Consider the following 18594-nt stretch of genomic DNA (forward strand, 5'->3'; position numbering starts at 1 on the left):
TCTGCAGAAGCGTTTATCTTGCAGCTGTACTGGCCTCAGCTCTGTTTAGATTTTATTTTCTTCTACAACTGCTGAAAACTGTAGCTCACCAGTTCCTATTGCTAAAACAAAGCAATTTTAGACAGAATGCTAAAAAATACCCTGCTTCCTCTCTACTTCCTCAAGACTGTTTAATTCCATAGCTTGTACTGCCCACCATCATACCAGCAGATCTATTTTTACTGTTCACATAAGCAAACTCATACAGTAATCACCTGAACAAAAAAATCAAGATATAGTGTAGATAACCCTAGTGTTAAGTACGTAAGGGAAAACAAAAGCCTATAAAGGCAAAGGGGCTTTTAAAATCTTAATTCAAACGTATATAGACATAAAATTATTCTTTTGACCATCCAAAGGAGAGCTACAGATTTCTCAGCAACAACAAAACACTCTCCTCTGGAAATGGCTGCCAGGTCTTTAGCTCTTCTGTACTCTCTAAGAATTTTAGTGCAAGATAAACACACCTCTAACAGGGCAAATGTAGAGCTTTTACTTCCAGCAATTCCTCTACTAGTTCTAGTACTTACTTTGCTAAGCAAAAAGTTTCCATTTGTGCAGAAGCTCTTTTTGTATCCTATTCGCACAAGTAATTACTACAAGTCCCAATTCAAGGCAGCAAATGGCAAAACTAACTGCTTAAAGTCATTGGAAGGTATCCAAGAACATTTTCATCAACTGCCACAAAAGCCCCTTCTTCACAATAACCCCACAGACTTTAGAAATATTTCCCTGAACAAATTCTTCATGCCTACCAAACGCAGAAGAAATTGGCAGTTCCCCTCCCAGCTTCTGGAGGTAAGGGTAGTGAGCATATCCTGCCAGCCAAGCAGTTTCAGAATTTCCCAGTCTAGACAAGATGCAGCACACAGAATCATAGAATCATGTGCACTCGTCTTTTACACACCCATGTGACAGTGCAGTCGGGCACCAGCGCAGACAGTGGGGCACACTGCACAAACTGCTGTTGAAGAGTTCCAGAAGAAGGTAGGAAGTATCTATGTGTTCTCAGGTAACTGCAATATGGGTGCCAGACAGCAGAAGAGAGTTCAAAACATCCCAATCGGATGCCAGAAGCTGTAGGCATGAGCCTAGCAAGCAGGGCATGAATATTGTGAAGCACCAGCCTCTGAACATTTACATTCACACAGCAGGAAACAAACAACATCAAGTACTTAAAACACCAATGTATGAAATTGCAATGAACAGTGAGAGCTACAAAACAGACATTAGAATTAGCCAGAAGATGATTCAAGAATTTCAGGAGAAGGGATAATACCCCAGGTCCTGTGTTCTCTGCAGCAAGGGTGACCTCAATCCTGCAGTGAGGCCCTTGGATTCTGCAGCACTCCACTGTGGTAGATCAAGGCAGCACTCCAGAGCAGCTTCACATACATGGTCAAAAATTGAGAAGCTTGCTTAAATTGCAAAGTATATTTCATACAGTCTGTGTATCATTAATTTAATAGTAAAGCTAATTCTGTTTTACACTACCCTTAAGCTATACTATCCAAATACCCCCCCCCAACTCCTGCTCACATTGGCCAACTGAACCTGCACTATCCCTGGCACAGGCAAGCCACAGATCTCACCTTGAGGGAGTCCACTAAAAGAGGGTCATTTATGCAATCAATGAAACGTATGCTAGAAAATTCACTGCCTGTCTATCTGAAAAGCATCAGAAGGCAGGAAGAATACTTGCTGAAGAGGAAGGAGAAAAAAAAAAAACCTTCTTTCATGTTCCAGACAATTAAGGCATATTTTGAAAGTCTGCTTCAAGCCCAGCCAGTTCCTAAATCTTTTACCACAACGTTACCTTCTGGAAAGTTGGAACTGAGAGGAAAAAAAAAAAAAAAAAAAAGAGGGGGGAAAAAAAAAAAGAGAGAGAGATAATATCAAACCGAAAACAAAAAACACTGGAGAGATTCTGTGTGCTCAACCTCCTGATACAGATGCTGGCTCATGGGTTTGAACCCATTACTGAAGAAACGGCCCAAAGCAGGGCAAGCAGCCTGTCTTTTTATCAGGGACTGCTGCTGAAGGAACCTAAGAAATAAATGTCATCCATGCATATTCTGACAGAGACCTGAAAAAGTAGTATACTCTGGAGACACGTCGCTAGGACATTCAGTTTTTCCTCTATTCACAAGTTTAGAAATGAAACAAAGATTTTTGCAATCAAGCTATACAGATGGAATTAAGGCAACCATTTGGCTAATGTGGCATTACATAGCTCAGGTGAGGAGTATGAAGGAGAGACTTACATGAAGGAGCATACAAAAGGAGCACACTTACAAGAACAGTCAGGGATTTCTTTTTTGAAAGAGAAGAAATTAAGTTAAGTCTTAATCACTCAAACGTATCTCCTGAGAAGAATCCCTCCTGGCACAAAAACCAGACTGAAATACAGATAATAGAAGTAAACTAAAAAAAAAAAATTCATCACCATAGCTGCTGCCATGAAAGCATCCCCACCATTCAGCATTCCACTCTACCTGGACTGGTACTACCACAGGAATTTTTTACTATGTAAAAGGAAGACTTGCATGTCAGAACTGGAATAAAATATTCAAAGCATGTTTCTTCAGCATGCTTTGAATGACACATGTAATTCTTATTCTAAAAGGGGCTTGGAACAGAACTCTGAGAAACTCTAAAAACTCTGCCCTGTACCATGGTCTCTAACAATTTGATCTGCCAGCTTCCCACACATGCTTAGCCTTGCTTCACTGGCTGTCCACCCTTTAGTGGGATTCCTTCTACTCAACCTTAAGCATCTAAACAGTAAGACAGAGGGATAAATCTATCTCATTTTCTACTGAGGCTTTTAAAAGGCATCTAAGACATCACAATGAATGCAGAAGACTCTGAGTGCTTATAATAAGCTATTCCATTAGCACACAATAAACACAGAAGCCTTTGTGTGCTCTCTTTGGTTTTGACTTATTTTATAATAAAATAGCAAAGTTAGAATTAAAAGTAGAAGGAAATGAAAGCTTAGCTACCCACACAATTAAGAAAATATCTCTGTTCTTAATGACCTAAAGATGCAAGCACAATTAATTACCTGTGGGATAGAACAGATGCAACAGACACAGCACCTCTGGGATGACAGAATGAGTATGTTCCAAATAATCAGCTTTGGAGAGTGACAACAGATAAGATCAAGTTTCACTCTCTTGCAGGGTAATTAAAGGCCTGGTCTGAGCTCTGCCACATATTGCACTCAGAAATCAGGAGCAGTTCTGAACTATCCAGTGTATTTACATGTGGTCATGGTGTAGTGGGAAGTCCTACTTGAAATCCTTAAAGGTTACACTCTAAAAGTTAAGCATGAGTTCTGCTTCAATGGCCTGCGCTCTTACCCACTACATGTCAAATTTACCTTCATGGTGATTATAAACTACCACCAAACAGGAAATACATTATAAAAATAGTCAGACTGCATAACATCATGGGCAAAGTCTTCTAGGGAAGAAAAATAATCAGGAAAAGAAATAAAGGTTTCAATCAACAAAAAAATAAAAGCAGTGAAGAACTAAACAGAGCAGTAATAAGCAGGACAATTTCCCTCCATGAGGTATCTTCAGAAAAGCTGCCAGAAGTTAATTTTTCCTACAGACCACAAACTCAAGCATTTTGGTGATGGACAGGAGACAGTCACTGCTGCAATTTAAAGCCAGGTTTCACTCAGCCACAGCACATGCCTGAATGCGAAGGAAAGATGGGAAGGGAAGATGGAAAGTAAAAGGGAGAGAGGAGCTGTTCAATGTTAGGTGAAGCTGTCTTTTCCAGCTGACACAGAAGGAAAATAAAATTAGTTCTCTCATGCACTGGTTTTGGCTTACCATGCTCCAGAGAGGGTGGTATTTGGAGCTGTACAAAGGAAGAGCCACTATCATGAGCAGCTCAGGAAAGGAGGAGGTCTTCCCTGTGCAGAAGACTGTGTTGTAACGCAGCAGCATTACAGACGGGAGAAAGACTTATTATTAGAAACAGCAAGTGGGCACAGCAAAGGGAGGAATATAGCTACTGACATCGCCCTTTCCTCAGGGACTGACTGCTGAGCTCCAAATGAGAAATATAAATAAAATGCAACCAGCACTACATCCACAATGTGGAACTCTCCTTTTTGCTACTAGAAGTAACCCCACAGATCTGTGCTCCTCTTCTGCAAAGAAACAGATCAGCACAAATATCCCAACTTGATGTTTTGTTCTTGGGTTTGCTGTTTTTTGTTTCCTTTCATGCAATAGAAACTGTTGGGCTGGTTTGCATGACAATTTGTCTTCTTTTTTTGTGAAGCAGCACATGCTAAAAAAAAAGATCTCCAGAGTCTGCAAAAGGAGACATGGAAACATTGCTTTAAAAGACAACTAAAATAAGTCAGCAAATGGTGACTTTCAGCAGAACTTCTTATTCTCTCAAAGATTTTACCAACTCCTCAGGCTGTACAAGGCAGAAAAATTGTGCTAGCCAAGCACTGCACTTCACGTGCCAGGTTCTTTCCAACACACTCTCAGAACCCACAATTCCAGGTTTACTCAGTACAACACATCACTACATTTTACACATTCATCCCGTTGCAGCACCCAGGGTAGCAGAGCTCACAGGCATCCCAGAGGATGGCAAGACTATGCAAAGCAGCTGGAGCTGAATGGCAGCAGGAGAAGGAGGGTATGGGAAGCGGATGGCAGTTTCATGATGCTAGCCAGTATTTTTGAAGTTATGTGTCACTTACATCACACACGTTTCCACTTCCCTGTGGTTGGCCAACTTTTGGTTAAGGGTTTACAGGCTCAGCTGGAAGGGGAAAAAAAAAAAAAAAAAAGGCGCTTAAGTCAACGGTATGCTCTCCATACCAGCCCTGTACTGGGACCTAGGCCTGCACAGCAAGGCACATTTTGTGAGCAGGAAAAGACGACTCTGGTTAAGAGAAATCCAGCTGACCACGCAAGTCGAGCACAGATACATTAACTAACTGTATTACACACATACCTCCTTAGCCAGGATCACTCTAACGTGCTATTCAGCACATGAAGGAGGGTCATAGCTTCACGCTTGGCACTTGCGACCAAATAAAACCTCACTCCACAGATAATCTCATGATAGTGTCAGTGTATGGCACACTGTGCAGGCAGCAGGTAATAGGCTATGAACTCTGCTGAGTAAGGACAGGGAGAGTCAGGGGCAGCATCCACAAGCTGCATAGCAGAGTTGGCTAGAAATGGCACCTTGACCTCCTGACGGAGCACTTGCACAACCAATCTGTCTTTTCTTAAGCCATTACTTCTGCTCAGTTGTGGAATCAAGAGTGTCTCAGCCTCCTCAGGAGTATTTAGAGGATAAAAGCTACGAGTACCTATTAACAGTGTTTTATCTACTTCACCTAAATGGTCTATTGAAAGAACAGCTTTCTTCTCACATAGAGCATAGAATCAGAATCATAGAATCAGTCAGGGTTGGAAGGGACCACAAGGATCATCTAGTTCCAACCCCCCTGCCATACGCAGGGACACCTCACTCTAGAGCACTAGCATCAGCATTAGATTCAGAACTTTCCTCTTGTACTACTAGAGGCAAACAATCTCACTACAAAGACTTCAGCACACAGTTGCTCTGTCTGGTATTTCACCAAGGAAATCAAGAGTCTGTACTACAGAACACAAGCAGCATGGAATAGAGATACTTCATATACATGATATATGACCTGTCCTACTTCAAAACCAGATAAAATTTAGTAATAAATTTTTAGAGATCTATACTTTAAACTACATTTCCAGAATAAACTGCCTGATTTTGTAAGTATAAGCACAAGTGCATCTTTCAGAAGCCATTCTTCCACAAATCCGAAATGACACAATGTTAACAGGTGACTTCATGCACCTGAAAAATGGATGGAGTTTGGATGTTCAACATTCGCACGATGCACAGGAACAAATTTATGACAATGCAGAGAACTGATCAATGTGACCCAGTGAAGCTTCCTAGCTAAAATTAGAATGAGATTCTGTATTTTGTTTCAGGCTCCAGCCGTTTTGATTACTGAGCCTTCAGCTCTGCCCCTTAAATAACCCATACACAACCTCCGAACAGGACAGCAGATGCAAATCTAACAGCACAGTCCATGGTGGTTAATGCTGGGGAGACAGCAGCTAGAAGGAAAAGCATTCTGGTTTGGTTGAGTGGGTTTTTTTGTTTTGGTTTGGGTTTTTTTTTGGGGGGGGAGAGTGGAAACAGTCTTGTTTCTTTCACCCAACCACCTGAAAACATCAAACTGCAAACCAAGCAGTGAATTAGGGTGGGTTGACAGCACAGCACAGCCTTTACCCTGAGAATCAGAATTTTCTGTGACAGATGTAATGCAGAACAGTAAATTGTCCTATCAACTACAAGTCCTAAACCCTCACTCATGTACAGTTTCACTGTTTGCATGAAATATAATTGCCTTGGGGTTTACAGTTGAGGCTCTCATTGGTATTAAACATCTAGAGTTGAGCAGGAAGTATGTGCTTAGACAAATGAACTAATATAAGTGATGGCTCTAACCACATGGAAGACAAAAAGGTTATCAGGAGTAGCCAACACAGATTTGCTGCATCCTGATTCACAGCTCCATGGATTGTTTTACCATTTTAATCAGGAAATCACAGCACAGAAATATAAACTGGTTTTCAAATGCTTCCCACCACTCCTGAGAGATTCAAGTGATAACCAAAAAACACAAAGCAAACACACTTTCTCTCTTCTTGACACCAGATTTTCCCCAATCTAAGGCATGATTATAACCATTCTCCATAGAAACCAGTGGTAGAAAATGCATCCCAATCTACCAGAATTTTAACGGTCTGAAATTTTGAGTCAGAGACGAACTCTCTTTTCACTTTCCTTCCTGACACATCTTCCACAGCATCACTGCCCAAAGGGAATCGATATAAAACTAGATGCTCAGTCAGTATCCATTTCTTAACTGCAAATTAAGAACAGATAAAACTAAGCTTGTGATCATTCATACCTGAAGCCTGGAACCATCGCATATGAAATGTCCACCAAAACACATTTGATCTTATCTCCATCAAGCAAGATATCTACCTTTGTTTTCTCTCTGCCTCTCTTCTCCTTCTCCAGACTGGCACACTTGCCTCTCATGTTTTCTTTCAAAGCTATACTGCACACGTTTTGGGAAAACCATCTGTGCGTTTCCCTGTAATCTGCTCAGAGTGCTAGTCCTGACAGAGCCTCAGACAACACAAAATTAATGAGAACCCAAATTCATTCCTCTTGCCAGATTACCTAATTCTCCCTTGAGAGCCACTGTCCCAAAGTTCTCAAGATACCACTCAGATCTACTCAAGAAACACTGAAATAAGTAAGTAACAATTCCTATACACATGAGTGCACACACACTGAAAGCTTCACAGACTGCTGGAGTCAGTCCTTCAGAGGGAATGGCAAAGAGTAGACATACATCAGACAATTCCTTTATAAAATATATGGGGATGGGGGAAAGGATTTCTTTATTATTCCAGTAACAGTAAAAGCTGCAATCAAACAAAGACATTTTTCATCCCCAAGCACTGCTCACCTCAGGGCACGTCTGCACTGCAGTGGCTGCAGCTCTTCCAGCTCCTTTCACTTGGACACTCAGGAGGCATCTGCAAGCAGGCTGAGCCCACAGCTGGGCTCCTGGCAGGGTTTGTGGTTCAGAAGGACAGCAACACCCAGGTCTAGTCTAAAGAACTGGAATGTTTCTGTACCAGCTATGCTCACTGCAGTATAAACATGCACACAGAATACACAATGAAAAGGACTTGGGCAGAGCCCAGGATTCAGAGCATTTTTTGTTTGAACACAATAAAAAGCAGCTTAAAATGTAACTTAAGAAGGAGAAACAATTAGCTATTCTATTTAGCTGATAATGCTGGTCAAATCATGTTCTCTCTGTCTGGATGCTTGTTTCAAAAAGGCACTGAGGAGAAATGAACTAGGAAGGTGAAAAAACTTGTTTTGTAAACAAATTACAATGTGGCTGACTGAAAATCACCTGCAAATGCTACGAGTTCTACTCCTATTGGAAAAGAAAGTAGTAGTGCTATGTCTGGAGATGAAGCAAGAGGAAAAACATTTTTAAAAAACCCCACAAACAAAAACCAAACATACACACTCAGATGAGCCTGTGACACCAGCCCACACTTTTGTGTATGGACAGTGATCCTCTTTTACATGGAGAGGAAGCCTGGTCCCACATCACCCTGGATGTGGCTCTGTTGATCCTTCCCTGCCTATCCCAATAACCCTCGCAGTTGCATGGAACAAAAGGAATCACTTCGACTGCCCTGGGGCTCCACAGTGGCCAGCCAGATACCTCCTACAAAATATAACAACTCTCTTCCCTCTATCCTTCCCTTAAATAGATGCACTATTGTGTCACAAACAGGACAACTAAACATGTCACTCTCCCTCAACTTTCTTGGATTTTTGTGAAAATTACTTGCTAGATAACCTTCAGAACCGTTCTCCCTACAGCAACACTGGTTACATCACAAAAGTGATTTAAAAGCTGCTTGGAGAAGAAGCAAAAATGAGGAAGCCTGACTGTGCAATTGCATAAACGTTGTTTCCTATAAAGGGGGAAGGAGGGGGAAGACAACAAGATAAAAAGCACATACAGACCAGATGCACATTGCTATAGCAAGTGGAGGGGACAGATAGCAGCAACAGTTATAAAAGAATTTTATGTCATTACTAGAAACTGGAAGTTTAATAGTTTCACATGAATGTGTAGCTCATTCCTCAGCATATCAGAAGCAAAGAACATCTGCAAACACTCTGATATTAAGCCCTCAGTTAACATGAGCTGCCACCTAGGCATTACCTGTGACACCTCAGCAGGATGAGGCTCAGCTTCCTGTAGGGACTCCATTCCAAGTCAAAGGAGTTTGAACACCCAGCATTCAGTGTTAATCCTATGATTTTAGCTTCAAGTAAGTGCTTGGTCCATAGAACCAGGCTCTTAATTTCTTTTACATGTCTTTAAAAATCCTCATATTGTCCTCATAAGCACACCTGTCTTGTACCCAGACCTGCAGCTTTGGCACCTTTCCTCCCATGACACCAAGCTGCTCATTAACATCATACCATGGAAACAAAGCCTTGTCCCATCCTGCCTTCTACACTGAGCTCATCTATGCCACACCTTACTAGCAGATTCATCTGAATCCGCTATGGGTGGACTCACTTTAAATACAAGAGACATGATATCACCACAGGATGCACGTGGCCTTTTTCAATTACCTTTGTAACACAAAACTTGTGATTCTCTTCCTTATGTTTCTGCCACTGGCAATTTGTTCCACCTTTGTCCATTCTGCACCCTCTGTGATCCCTCTTTCACTGCAGTTCATGACCTTTTGTGTATAGGATGAACAAAGGACAAAAGCTAAAAATGTCATCACAGTTGGGCTTCTGCTCTTCTGATGACTTAACTAGTTTGCTACTGAAAATAAGCCCAAGCTCAAAGTCAGACCAAGGCAGAGTTTCTGGGTCAAAGACCAGCAATCCCCAGAAGACAGTTCAGAAGCAATGTGGAAGAGAATCCAAGTGTTTCCTTTCATCCAAATTCAAATTATGAATCTGTAGTGGTGCCTGCATACCACCTACATGGTGCTCAGTAGTCATTTGCATTGTATGAAAGAGCACTAGAAAAAAGAACATCAGGCTAGCCTACTCTTGGCAGGGGTGGGAGGGGAAGAAGGGAGATAGAAAAACACCATCAGCTGCGGAGGGCTGAGCCGTGTGTATTTACATTTCACAAGCTAAACTATTTAGTGGTTTATTTACACACAATGTTCTTGGAGCAGCTAAAATGCCAGTTGTGTTTCATCCTGATTTTATGGCAGTGCACATAAGCCACAAAATCATCAGAAGTGTCTGCAAATGAGATATGAACCTTGTACATCTGGAAAAGCACATAAGCTGCTCTGAGAAGGGAAAAAGATTTTGGAAGCACAGGCACAACACAGGTTGAAATGCATTTGTTATGACAAGCCATCAAAATACAACCCAGGGACTCAAAAGCAACAATCAAAGCACAATACAACAGCTCATGCACATCCCAGTATATCTCTCATAGCCAAGTCAACCTACAGCAAAGCATACTGAGGCCTCAGGTCTCTTCGGACTGCCCCTCCATGTTAGAGTGAGGAGGGAATTGCAGTCAGCTCCATTTTATGCACATTTAATGGCAAGATGCCAACACAACTGTTGCCTGAGCCAAATCTGGGCCCCCTTGAACTAAGCCATCACCTAAAGCAGGGCGGAAAAGCACATGCCTCTCACATCTAGAGCAGCCAAGTTCCTGAAAAGCATTCGAGTTACAAGAGATTTTTCTTTTCTTTCTTTACTCAGAAAACGACTGAAGTTTTAACTCTTTGATGTACACTTATTGACTCAAAACTGAATGGTTGCCATACAGCATTGCCTGATGTTGATGTTCTTTCTAGCAAGTCCAATTATGTATTAGATGGCCCAAACAGCAGTTCAGGCCAGCATCGGATCTGGAGGGCAGTTATCATCACACTCTGCATCTTGTCAGCATTCTCAGCCAAGGTGTCAATGGCTGCCTTCCAACTGGAACCTTGCTCTGACAAAAGAGTACATAGCACAAGCTACGGAAAGCTTTTTGATCCGTTGACTTCACTTTTGCCCTCCAAACTGGAGTTTGGTGGTAAGCTGCCAGCATGCTTGGGAATTGCACAGAGAGCATCATTACTCTGGGAATTCACCCTCCTGAGCAGGAACTGGCCCTGGACTGTTCCTCTGCCACACATCAGAGAAATCCCTCTGCTCACTTCTGCCTTAATTATACTATAAAAATTCAGCTTCTAGTCTGTGTTCCATTATAATAATAGCAATAATTAAAAATACTTCAATCGGCGTGTTCTCTAAACCTGCTGTTCCATCGAGGCTTTTTGGCATCGTTCACTTCCTTTCTTGACTGACATCCTCAGGGAATCAGATTGATGGTTATTCTATTCTATTCCTGTTGCAGGGCTGTACTGCATTCTCTCAGCACATGTCAACTGCTAGGTAATATTTGTGTTGGCAACTAACTTACATACTTTATAGAAGCAGACCTCTATTTGACCCTCCATGCAGCTCCCACACACAGTTTGGTCCACTTTAAACTGTTTCCTTTTACTGCAACACACACCTTCCATACCTCTCTTTCTACCCTGTGTAAAAACTACATATCCAGAACAGAGCTTTTGGGCTCATAGAGAGCAACTTGACTACAAAAGCCAAGCCTACAGAATGTTCTTATGCAAGAACAACAAAGAAAATTATTACACAGCTTGCATGTACAGGTCCTGGTTTTCCTTCTACAAAGCTTGCTCCAAGTGAATATTAATATGAAAAAGAACTATGAAAGGCTCTGTGAAAAAAAGACATCAACAGAGATTTCTGTGATACAACTCCTATAGCTGTATCATGGTTTGGGGTGGGATGCTGAGGATTTTCTGTTTAAAATACAGTTAAATTTTAGCTACTTGGGCAGTAACATCACGGGTGGGATGTTGAGGATTTTCTGTTTAAAATACAGTTAAATTTTAGCTACTTGGGCAGTAACATCACATCAGAATAGACTTTTGCATCAGAACTCTTCCTTGCCCAAAGCACAGCGCACAGAAGAAAAAGCTAAATGAATGAAGTAACACATCCAGATGCTCAAATGAATTCCCATTATCCGTTCATACCAAGGCATTTTATCAAGAACTCCATTTAAAACCAACAGAGCTAAACCAGAATGGGAGTGATGCAAAAAGAGGTGAAATCTGCCTGGCATGTGCCAGGGTAAGTGCAGCTGCAGCGCAAGCAGAGGGCTGTGCAGCCGCATCATGTGACAGCTGTGGCACCGGCAGCAGAGGAGAGCTACAGCCCCCATCCTCCTACCTTCCCAAATCCGTGCCTACAGTCCAACACTATGGACAATGCAATTGAATTTCAGCGCAGAACTGACTCAGGTTATCAGTTTCTCAACGCTTTGAACTGTTATTCTCCATTTTTATTGCTTCCCTTCCACCACACAGAACAGCAACACAGAAATGAAGAGCCATACAGGCAGGCTGCGTGTTCCTCCTTTTCAGCGTTTTATAACCTGTGGATCTAGTTTTTTCAACCGAGCACGGTGAACACAGAGCATGGTACTGCTCTCTGTATCACTCTTACATGCAGAGCTTAGCCCAGCCAGGCATGTGTGACAGGATCTTCCAGTGTCTGTAGGGTCATGGATTGCCAGCTGAATTTTGATGCTGTAACGTGCCTGTATTAGAAAATAAAACATTGACTGTGATCTCCTTTGTAGCACAGCAAAAATATTTCTTCTCTCCATACAGTTTCTGGAGGAAAAAAACCTGGCTAGCACATTTATGTATGCTGTCAAAAATATTTTGGCAGGCCATAATGACTGGAGAATTACATTGTTTCTACTTAACAGATTCACTGTTCTCTTATTTAACATAGATTATGATCTACTTTATCAAACATCTTTTAGATACTAGCTCATCTGGTTTGAAAACAGAGCATCTTTTTTTCCACCAAACATGACCTACAGTTAGGTTCCATGCCTCTTAATTGCTCCCTCAACAGCCTTACCAAGGCACATTACAACTGTTACGCCACAGGGTTCACCTGAGGTAAAATGCACCCAGCAGTGACCGCATCTGCAAACTTCCACAGCAAGATCCACACCAGGATGATCTACAATTTCCAAAGGTTGCCACCAATACTGCAGTTCTGCAGCTTGCAGGAATGGCAGGGGAGCATATGCATGCTGGGAGACTCACTGATACTGGCATTTTAGTCATCATATGGTCCAACTGTGCTGCTTTGCTTTAGCTTAAACAAAAAGCTGTGAATTTTGGATTGCATTTGGACAGCTCTTGCAAAATCTAGCCTTTTTTCATATGAAGGGATCCATTTTGCAGGTTGGAAGACTAGAATTGCTTAGCTGAGACATGGCTTAAGCACGGAAGCTCAGAGCCTGGTTATTAAATTACAGAAGTGCAACTCTGACAAAAACAGATCCTATTCTGTGGTGAGAGACTAGACCCAGACTCTGCTGTCTTGATCCTGAATATCCTGCCCAGGTCAGTCTTTGGTAGCCGGTAACAGGCTATCTTGGGGGATGACACAAGATAACAATCATCCATCTTTCATCCCCTAAGGCATTTCACATTACACTTCTCAGTACAAAATAAGAATGTGGGGAAAAGAGAGGTGATGACATAAAACTTTAACATCAGAACAAACCCAAAATGATTCAGCCGAACTCACTGTGTGGACAATGACTGACAGCTCTTGTAAAATCCAGCAACATTTCATCTGAAAGGATTCATTCACTGATGCAGGAATGAGCTACCTGTGAAAGCCACACTGAACACCTACAGCCTCGCCAGCTGGGAGAGGCAGAGTGGTAAGAGGAAGAATAACATAAAGAATGGAGAAGTTAATAAAGAGGGGACCGTTTTCATAACGATTGCAGATACGTTGAGAATCCCGGCCTAAGCAGCAGACGTGTCACATCGCATTTTTCTTCTCCAAAGGCAGCGGTGACCGTGGCTCCGTGCACCCCAGCACAGGGCCTTGGCAGTCTCTATTATCATCGCTGTAACCCGGGCCCAGGACAGGGCGCAGACCCCCCGGTGAAGTGCCTCTCTTTGCAGACGGCACCGGGAGCTGCCCGCCGCCGAGGGATGCTCCGCCACAGCCCTAGCCGCCCCCGCCCGCACCTGCCGCGCCGCCAGCTCCCGCCTTACCTGGTCTTCCGCTTGCGGCAGGGCTTCTCCGCTGGGCCTGCAGCTCTGCGGGGGCGAGACAGCGGTGAGGGGCGCGCCGTCACCGGGCCTGCCCCGAGGCGCCCGCAGCCGCCGATCCCGCCCGCCCGCGCCGCCCCGCCCGCGCCGTGCCCCGCGCCCGCCCGCTCCGCCCCCCACACCTGAAGATCGGGCCGGTGCGGGGCAGGCGCTGCCGGGCGGCTCCTCTCACCATCCGCGCTGCCGCCGCCAGCTCCCAGACGAAACCGCCAGCGCCGCCGCCGCCACGAAGGCTCCGGCTGCGCGGAGCGCGGCTGCCGCCTCGCGCTAGTCTGGGCCAGCCACGCCCCACCCCTACCCGCTTCTATTGGGGGAATGCCTGGGCTAACGGTGAGACCACTTTCTGATTGGCGGAGCGGCCCGTCAGTCAGGAGCCCCCTACCCTGCCGCGCTGGGCCCGAAGGGCTCGGCGCGGCTGCTTGGATACGGTGGGAGGCAGCGGGCGACGGCGCCACCGTGCGGGGAGGCCTGTCCGCGGCGCTGCGCCGAACCCGATCCGCTTCTTCCTTCTCTCAGTCCGTCCGTCCCACCTGGCCACCTGCCCTACTCCGCCGCGGTGACCGGTCCCGCCCCACCCGCCGTCGCGTCTCCACCACTGCTGGGCTAAGACTGCCGCACCTTGGCGAGCACCAGAACACCGATTCCGCTCTGACACAGCTCCAGCGGCTGAAGGAGAAGCGGAGGCGGCAGCAGCAGCTTCGAGCGGCCGCGGTGGAGCGGCGCTCAGCAGCCCCCTCTCAAGGGGCTGGAGCCCCCGTGCCCCGGGGCCGGTGGCGCTGCCCCGCCGCCTCGCTCCCGCCTTGCTCCCGCCTTCCCTGTCAGCTCCCGCGGCCGGTACCACAATGCTGCTAGCGGGGATGCGCAGTGCACAGGCTCTCCCCCCGCCGCCCGGTCGCTCATTGGTAGGCTCCGCTCGGCTGCGCCCTCCGCTTCCTGTTCCTGCGCGGCTTCCGTCCTTTCCGCCCCGAGCAGCGCTGGTGTCTCCGTCATGGTGAGTGTTTCTTTGCTTTTCTGGTGCAATCTGGCGGCATCCGCGCCGCCACCGGCCCCTGGCTATCCTGTCACGGAACCGAGTCCCCCGCGCCTCTGTCACATGCTGCTATCCTGACCCCGCTATCGCCGGGAGGGGGGATGAGGGCAGGTGCCGATGTGGGGCCTGAGGGGCGGCGGGCCGGGGAAGGCCGCTCTCGGCCGAGCGGGGCAGAGGAGTACCGGGAGTGGGTCTGACGGCCTGTTTGCTGACTGCAGGCCAAGATCAAGGCCCGAGACCTGCGTGGGAAGAAGAAGGAGGAGCTGCTGAAGCAGTTGGACGATCTGAAGGTGGAGCTGTCGCAGCTTCGCGTGGCCAAGGTGACTGGAGGGGCCGCCTCCAAGCTCTCTAAGATGTAAGTGGGGTGCGGACCAGCCGGCTTTCGCCCGGTTGGCGGCTCGAGAGGTTTGGGGGAAGGCCGGCGGCGACCTTACGCCGGTACCGCACCGTACTCTTGGTGCCTGGGTTCCGTGAACCAGGGTGCGCTGTGGTTTAAGAGGTGCTTTCACACCGATGTGATTGCCTTGGACTGTAAAACTAGAAAAAAGTGACAGAAGAATTGGTACTTGTAGGTTTAAAAGTCGGTTTGTGCGTCTGTTCGCTGGGAGATGTTGAGCTGGCACGTGCCGGAAGTTGTTAATGTTTTGCTACGACATGGCAGAGTGAAAGTTGCTTGGTGTTAGCTTGGCCACAGTTTCTGTAGAGTGAGTTTTAATTCTATTGTCCTTGTCGTTTAGTGTGTTCTGAGATACGCTTTCTTTTTCCCCCCTGCAGACGTGTGGTGCGCAAATCCATTGCCAGAGTCTTGACTGTTATCAATCAGACCCAGAAGGAGAATTTGAGGAAGTTTTACAAGGTAAGGCCAAGTGTCTTCTGTAATGATCTTGTTTGTTTTATTATTTTGAAATACGTAGTTTGTAAGAAGTAATTTTGTAGATTGTTACTGAAAAGCTTAAAACTGAAGGGGGAAAAAAATTTAGAGTTTTAAAGTTATTTAGTTGTTGCTTTTTAAGTAGTGCTGTAAGATACCTTGAATTCTGTGCAGTCGGTGTGAATCTGCCTGTCAGAAAAGTCTTCTGGGCAGCGTCACTTCTCTGGAGTATAGATCACTTTGTAAAAGATGCAGTTACGAGAAGCGCTCCTAAATTGTAATTGTGTTGTAGGTGACCCCGGAATTTTTTATCTTAATAAATTCCTATAATTTTTAGAATTATTTCTTTGTGGGGTTTTAATTGCTAAGTCTGGGGAGGGGAGGTTTCAAGAGCTGTTGGATAACTGGAACTTGTAAGGGTCAGCATTGCTTAAACCTAAGTCAAAACCAGGGCAAATGTTAGAATCAGCTCAGTCTTCTTAAAGCTCTAGACTGTCATGACAGTCCCAATAAAAAGAAACTTGTTGCTCGTGTTCTTGTAGGCAGCTTGTGTTCTTGTGAGCTCGTGCACCTAATAGCCACCTTGCAGGCTCTCAAACTCCTTTATTTTTGCCAACAGGGCAAGAAGTACAAGCCTCTTGATCTGCGGCCGAAGAAGACTCGCGCCATGCGGCGCAGGTTAAATAAGCATGAGGAAAACCTGAAGACCAAAAAACAGCAGCGAAAAGAACGTTTGTACCCTCTCCGGAAGTACGCCATCAAGGCATAAACTGCAGCATGCTCGAAGTTCTTAATTGTGTTGGCTGAGTATGTCTCATTAAATAGAACTTTGTTTGGAACCTGTCACTGGCGTTTTTTTGGTAGCGGTGGGATAAAGAAGTCATCAGCTTTGTGAAGAGAAATCGAAGGAGTCGCAGAAAGTTATTTCAACTTCTATTGCTAATGAAAGTAATAACTTTTAAGACAGTTTTCTCTTTGAGAATCAGGTACATGAGTACAGGTCTTTCAGGCTAGTTCAGCCTGACACATAGAAACTCGGTATTAATTTCAGGTAGGAACTTCACGCAGATGTTTGTAGGGAGCTGGTGTGCATCACTTCGGTAGCAAGAACATAAATGGTTAAGGTTTTTTGTCCTGCACCAGTGTTCAGGTGTTGAGAAATGAACTAATGTGCTAAGATGTTTTAATGGACTTCACTGAAACTGAGGATTTCCGTCAGCATCTGTTTTGGGTCTCTGCACAACTAGTTGTAATGACAAAGAATCCTTGTCTGGCCCTGGTTTGGGTAGGTGCCACAGGTTTGCCAGTAGACTGTGTCAGGCAAGCACCTCGCTGGTGCCTGGCCACCAGCCTGACCACTGCTGCCTCTGTTCCAATAAAGGTATCCAGTTTCCATGAGGAAGCTGAGTTCCAGCATCATTCTCCAGATTTCTTCTCCCTTGCAGCTGATTTAATCCTGCCAAACAGCTCCTGGAAGTAAGAGGGTGCTCTGGGAGTGAAGGTGAAGGCTCCCCCAACATCTGCCAGCAGAGGTACATTTCAGGTGCAAGGTGTTTGGTTTGTGGGTATTCGGCTGTGCAGGGGCCTGCAGCAGGGCTGCAGGAGTGCTTCCAGGCAGCAGTCTGCACAAGCTGCAGTGCTACTGGCCTAGGAGTTAACAATATAAAGGAAACTCCAGTGGCATGCAGGTGTTCCTTGTGGATAAGAAGCATCTGACGAGGCTGTCTTCCCATATCGCATTGCATGCAGGGGCTGGGAAGAGAGGAAGTTCCACTCTAGTTAAGTGTTACAAAACCAGAGTGCAGACCATGGTTTCAGATCAAGTATTCTCTATGTGTGTATATGTAGCCTGGATGAGGTCAAGTAAAACCAGGAAAACAGACTTAAGCTGAACTAGGAGAGTTTTACCTGAAGTTTTGAGGCACTCCCTGGTCTCATGGTTCCACACTTCCACCTGTGGAGCACTGAACTAGTTAAACAGTTGGACTCTCCCCATGGGTGTTGGAGATGGAGCTGCGATTCCAAAGGCCTTTTTTGGTTCTAAAGTAAGGAAGAGTTCCACAGTGCTGTTCAAGTGTTAGTGATGTAGCAGTCATGGTTCATGTTAGTGCAGCTAATCTTAACACAAAAAATGCTCTGCCCATTAGGGAGCCCTTAGATTGGATCCAGATTCTGCTTAGGAAAAGGATCGTAATTCTGCTTGCTGTACTTTGCATAGATGTGAAGAATTTTTATGCCTCAAACAAGTTTTGACCAGAAAGAGGCTTAATTATGTGTGGTAAAATGAGTTTCCCATATATTGAGCTGTTAGGAGGGATAGCTTTACAGTGATGCTAAAGCTGGCTGTGTGATGGCTTTGTTTGGAGCTTAGTGTGGACCTGAACATGATGCGTTTGGCAGCGAAGGAGATGACCTGGCACAGCTCTGGGCACAGGCCCTGCATGGATCCAGGCTGCTGAAGCATGACGTAAGATGGAGCTTTGCGTGTGAGAACTGTTCCTTTGGCTCATGTTTGTGTTGCCATGAAGGCAGGCAGGCAGGGTTACAAAATGCTTTGCTTTACTGTTTCTGATCATCCTGGAGTGGCCAGCAGCAAAAGGTGCTCCTGGAGAAGCCCAGGCTTTTCACACAGCATATGGGGCCCTCCTGAAGAAGTAGAGCACGCCACTGGGAGATCCCAGGTCTGCTCCTGCCCCAGAAGCGTGGTACCTGAAACAGTCAGGAGAGAACGGGATGATTCCCTCTGCTGGGAACTGGGCAGGATGGGGCAGGCTGCTTCT

General features: G+C 45.3%; 2 protein-coding genes across 2 annotated transcripts in view; one reads left to right on the forward strand and one right to left on the reverse strand.

The window, feature by feature from the left end:
- Nucleotides 1-14903, reverse strand: part of SCAI (suppressor of cancer cell invasion) — a 41773-nt gene extending 26870 nt beyond the window's left edge. The window contains exons 1-5 of the mRNA XM_054393237.1: nt 14713-14903; nt 14461-14531; nt 13857-14256; nt 1579-1645; nt 1319-1392 (exon numbers count right to left, since the gene is read on the reverse strand). Of these exons, the coding sequence (XP_054249212.1) occupies nt 1319-1392; nt 1579-1645; nt 13857-14256; nt 14461-14531; nt 14713-14903 (803 nt within the window). The remainder of the gene's footprint in view (nt 1-1318; nt 1393-1578; nt 1646-13856; nt 14257-14460; nt 14532-14712) is intronic.
- RPL35 (ribosomal protein L35) lies at nt 14872-16651 on the forward strand. The gene is made up of 4 exons (XM_054393480.1): nt 14872-14904; nt 15162-15298; nt 15718-15799; nt 16434-16651. Exons 1-4 carry the CDS (start codon nt 14902-14904, stop codon nt 16581-16583), a joined length of 372 nt encoding a protein of 123 aa, XP_054249455.1. The 5' UTR covers nt 14872-14901; the 3' UTR covers nt 16584-16651.
- Nucleotides 16652-18594: the final 1943 nt, after the last annotated feature.

This window comes from Indicator indicator, chromosome 28, assembly GCF_027791375.1.
Source record: "Indicator indicator isolate 239-I01 chromosome 28, UM_Iind_1.1, whole genome shotgun sequence".
Lineage (NCBI taxonomy): Eukaryota > Metazoa > Chordata > Aves > Piciformes > Indicatoridae > Indicator > Indicator indicator.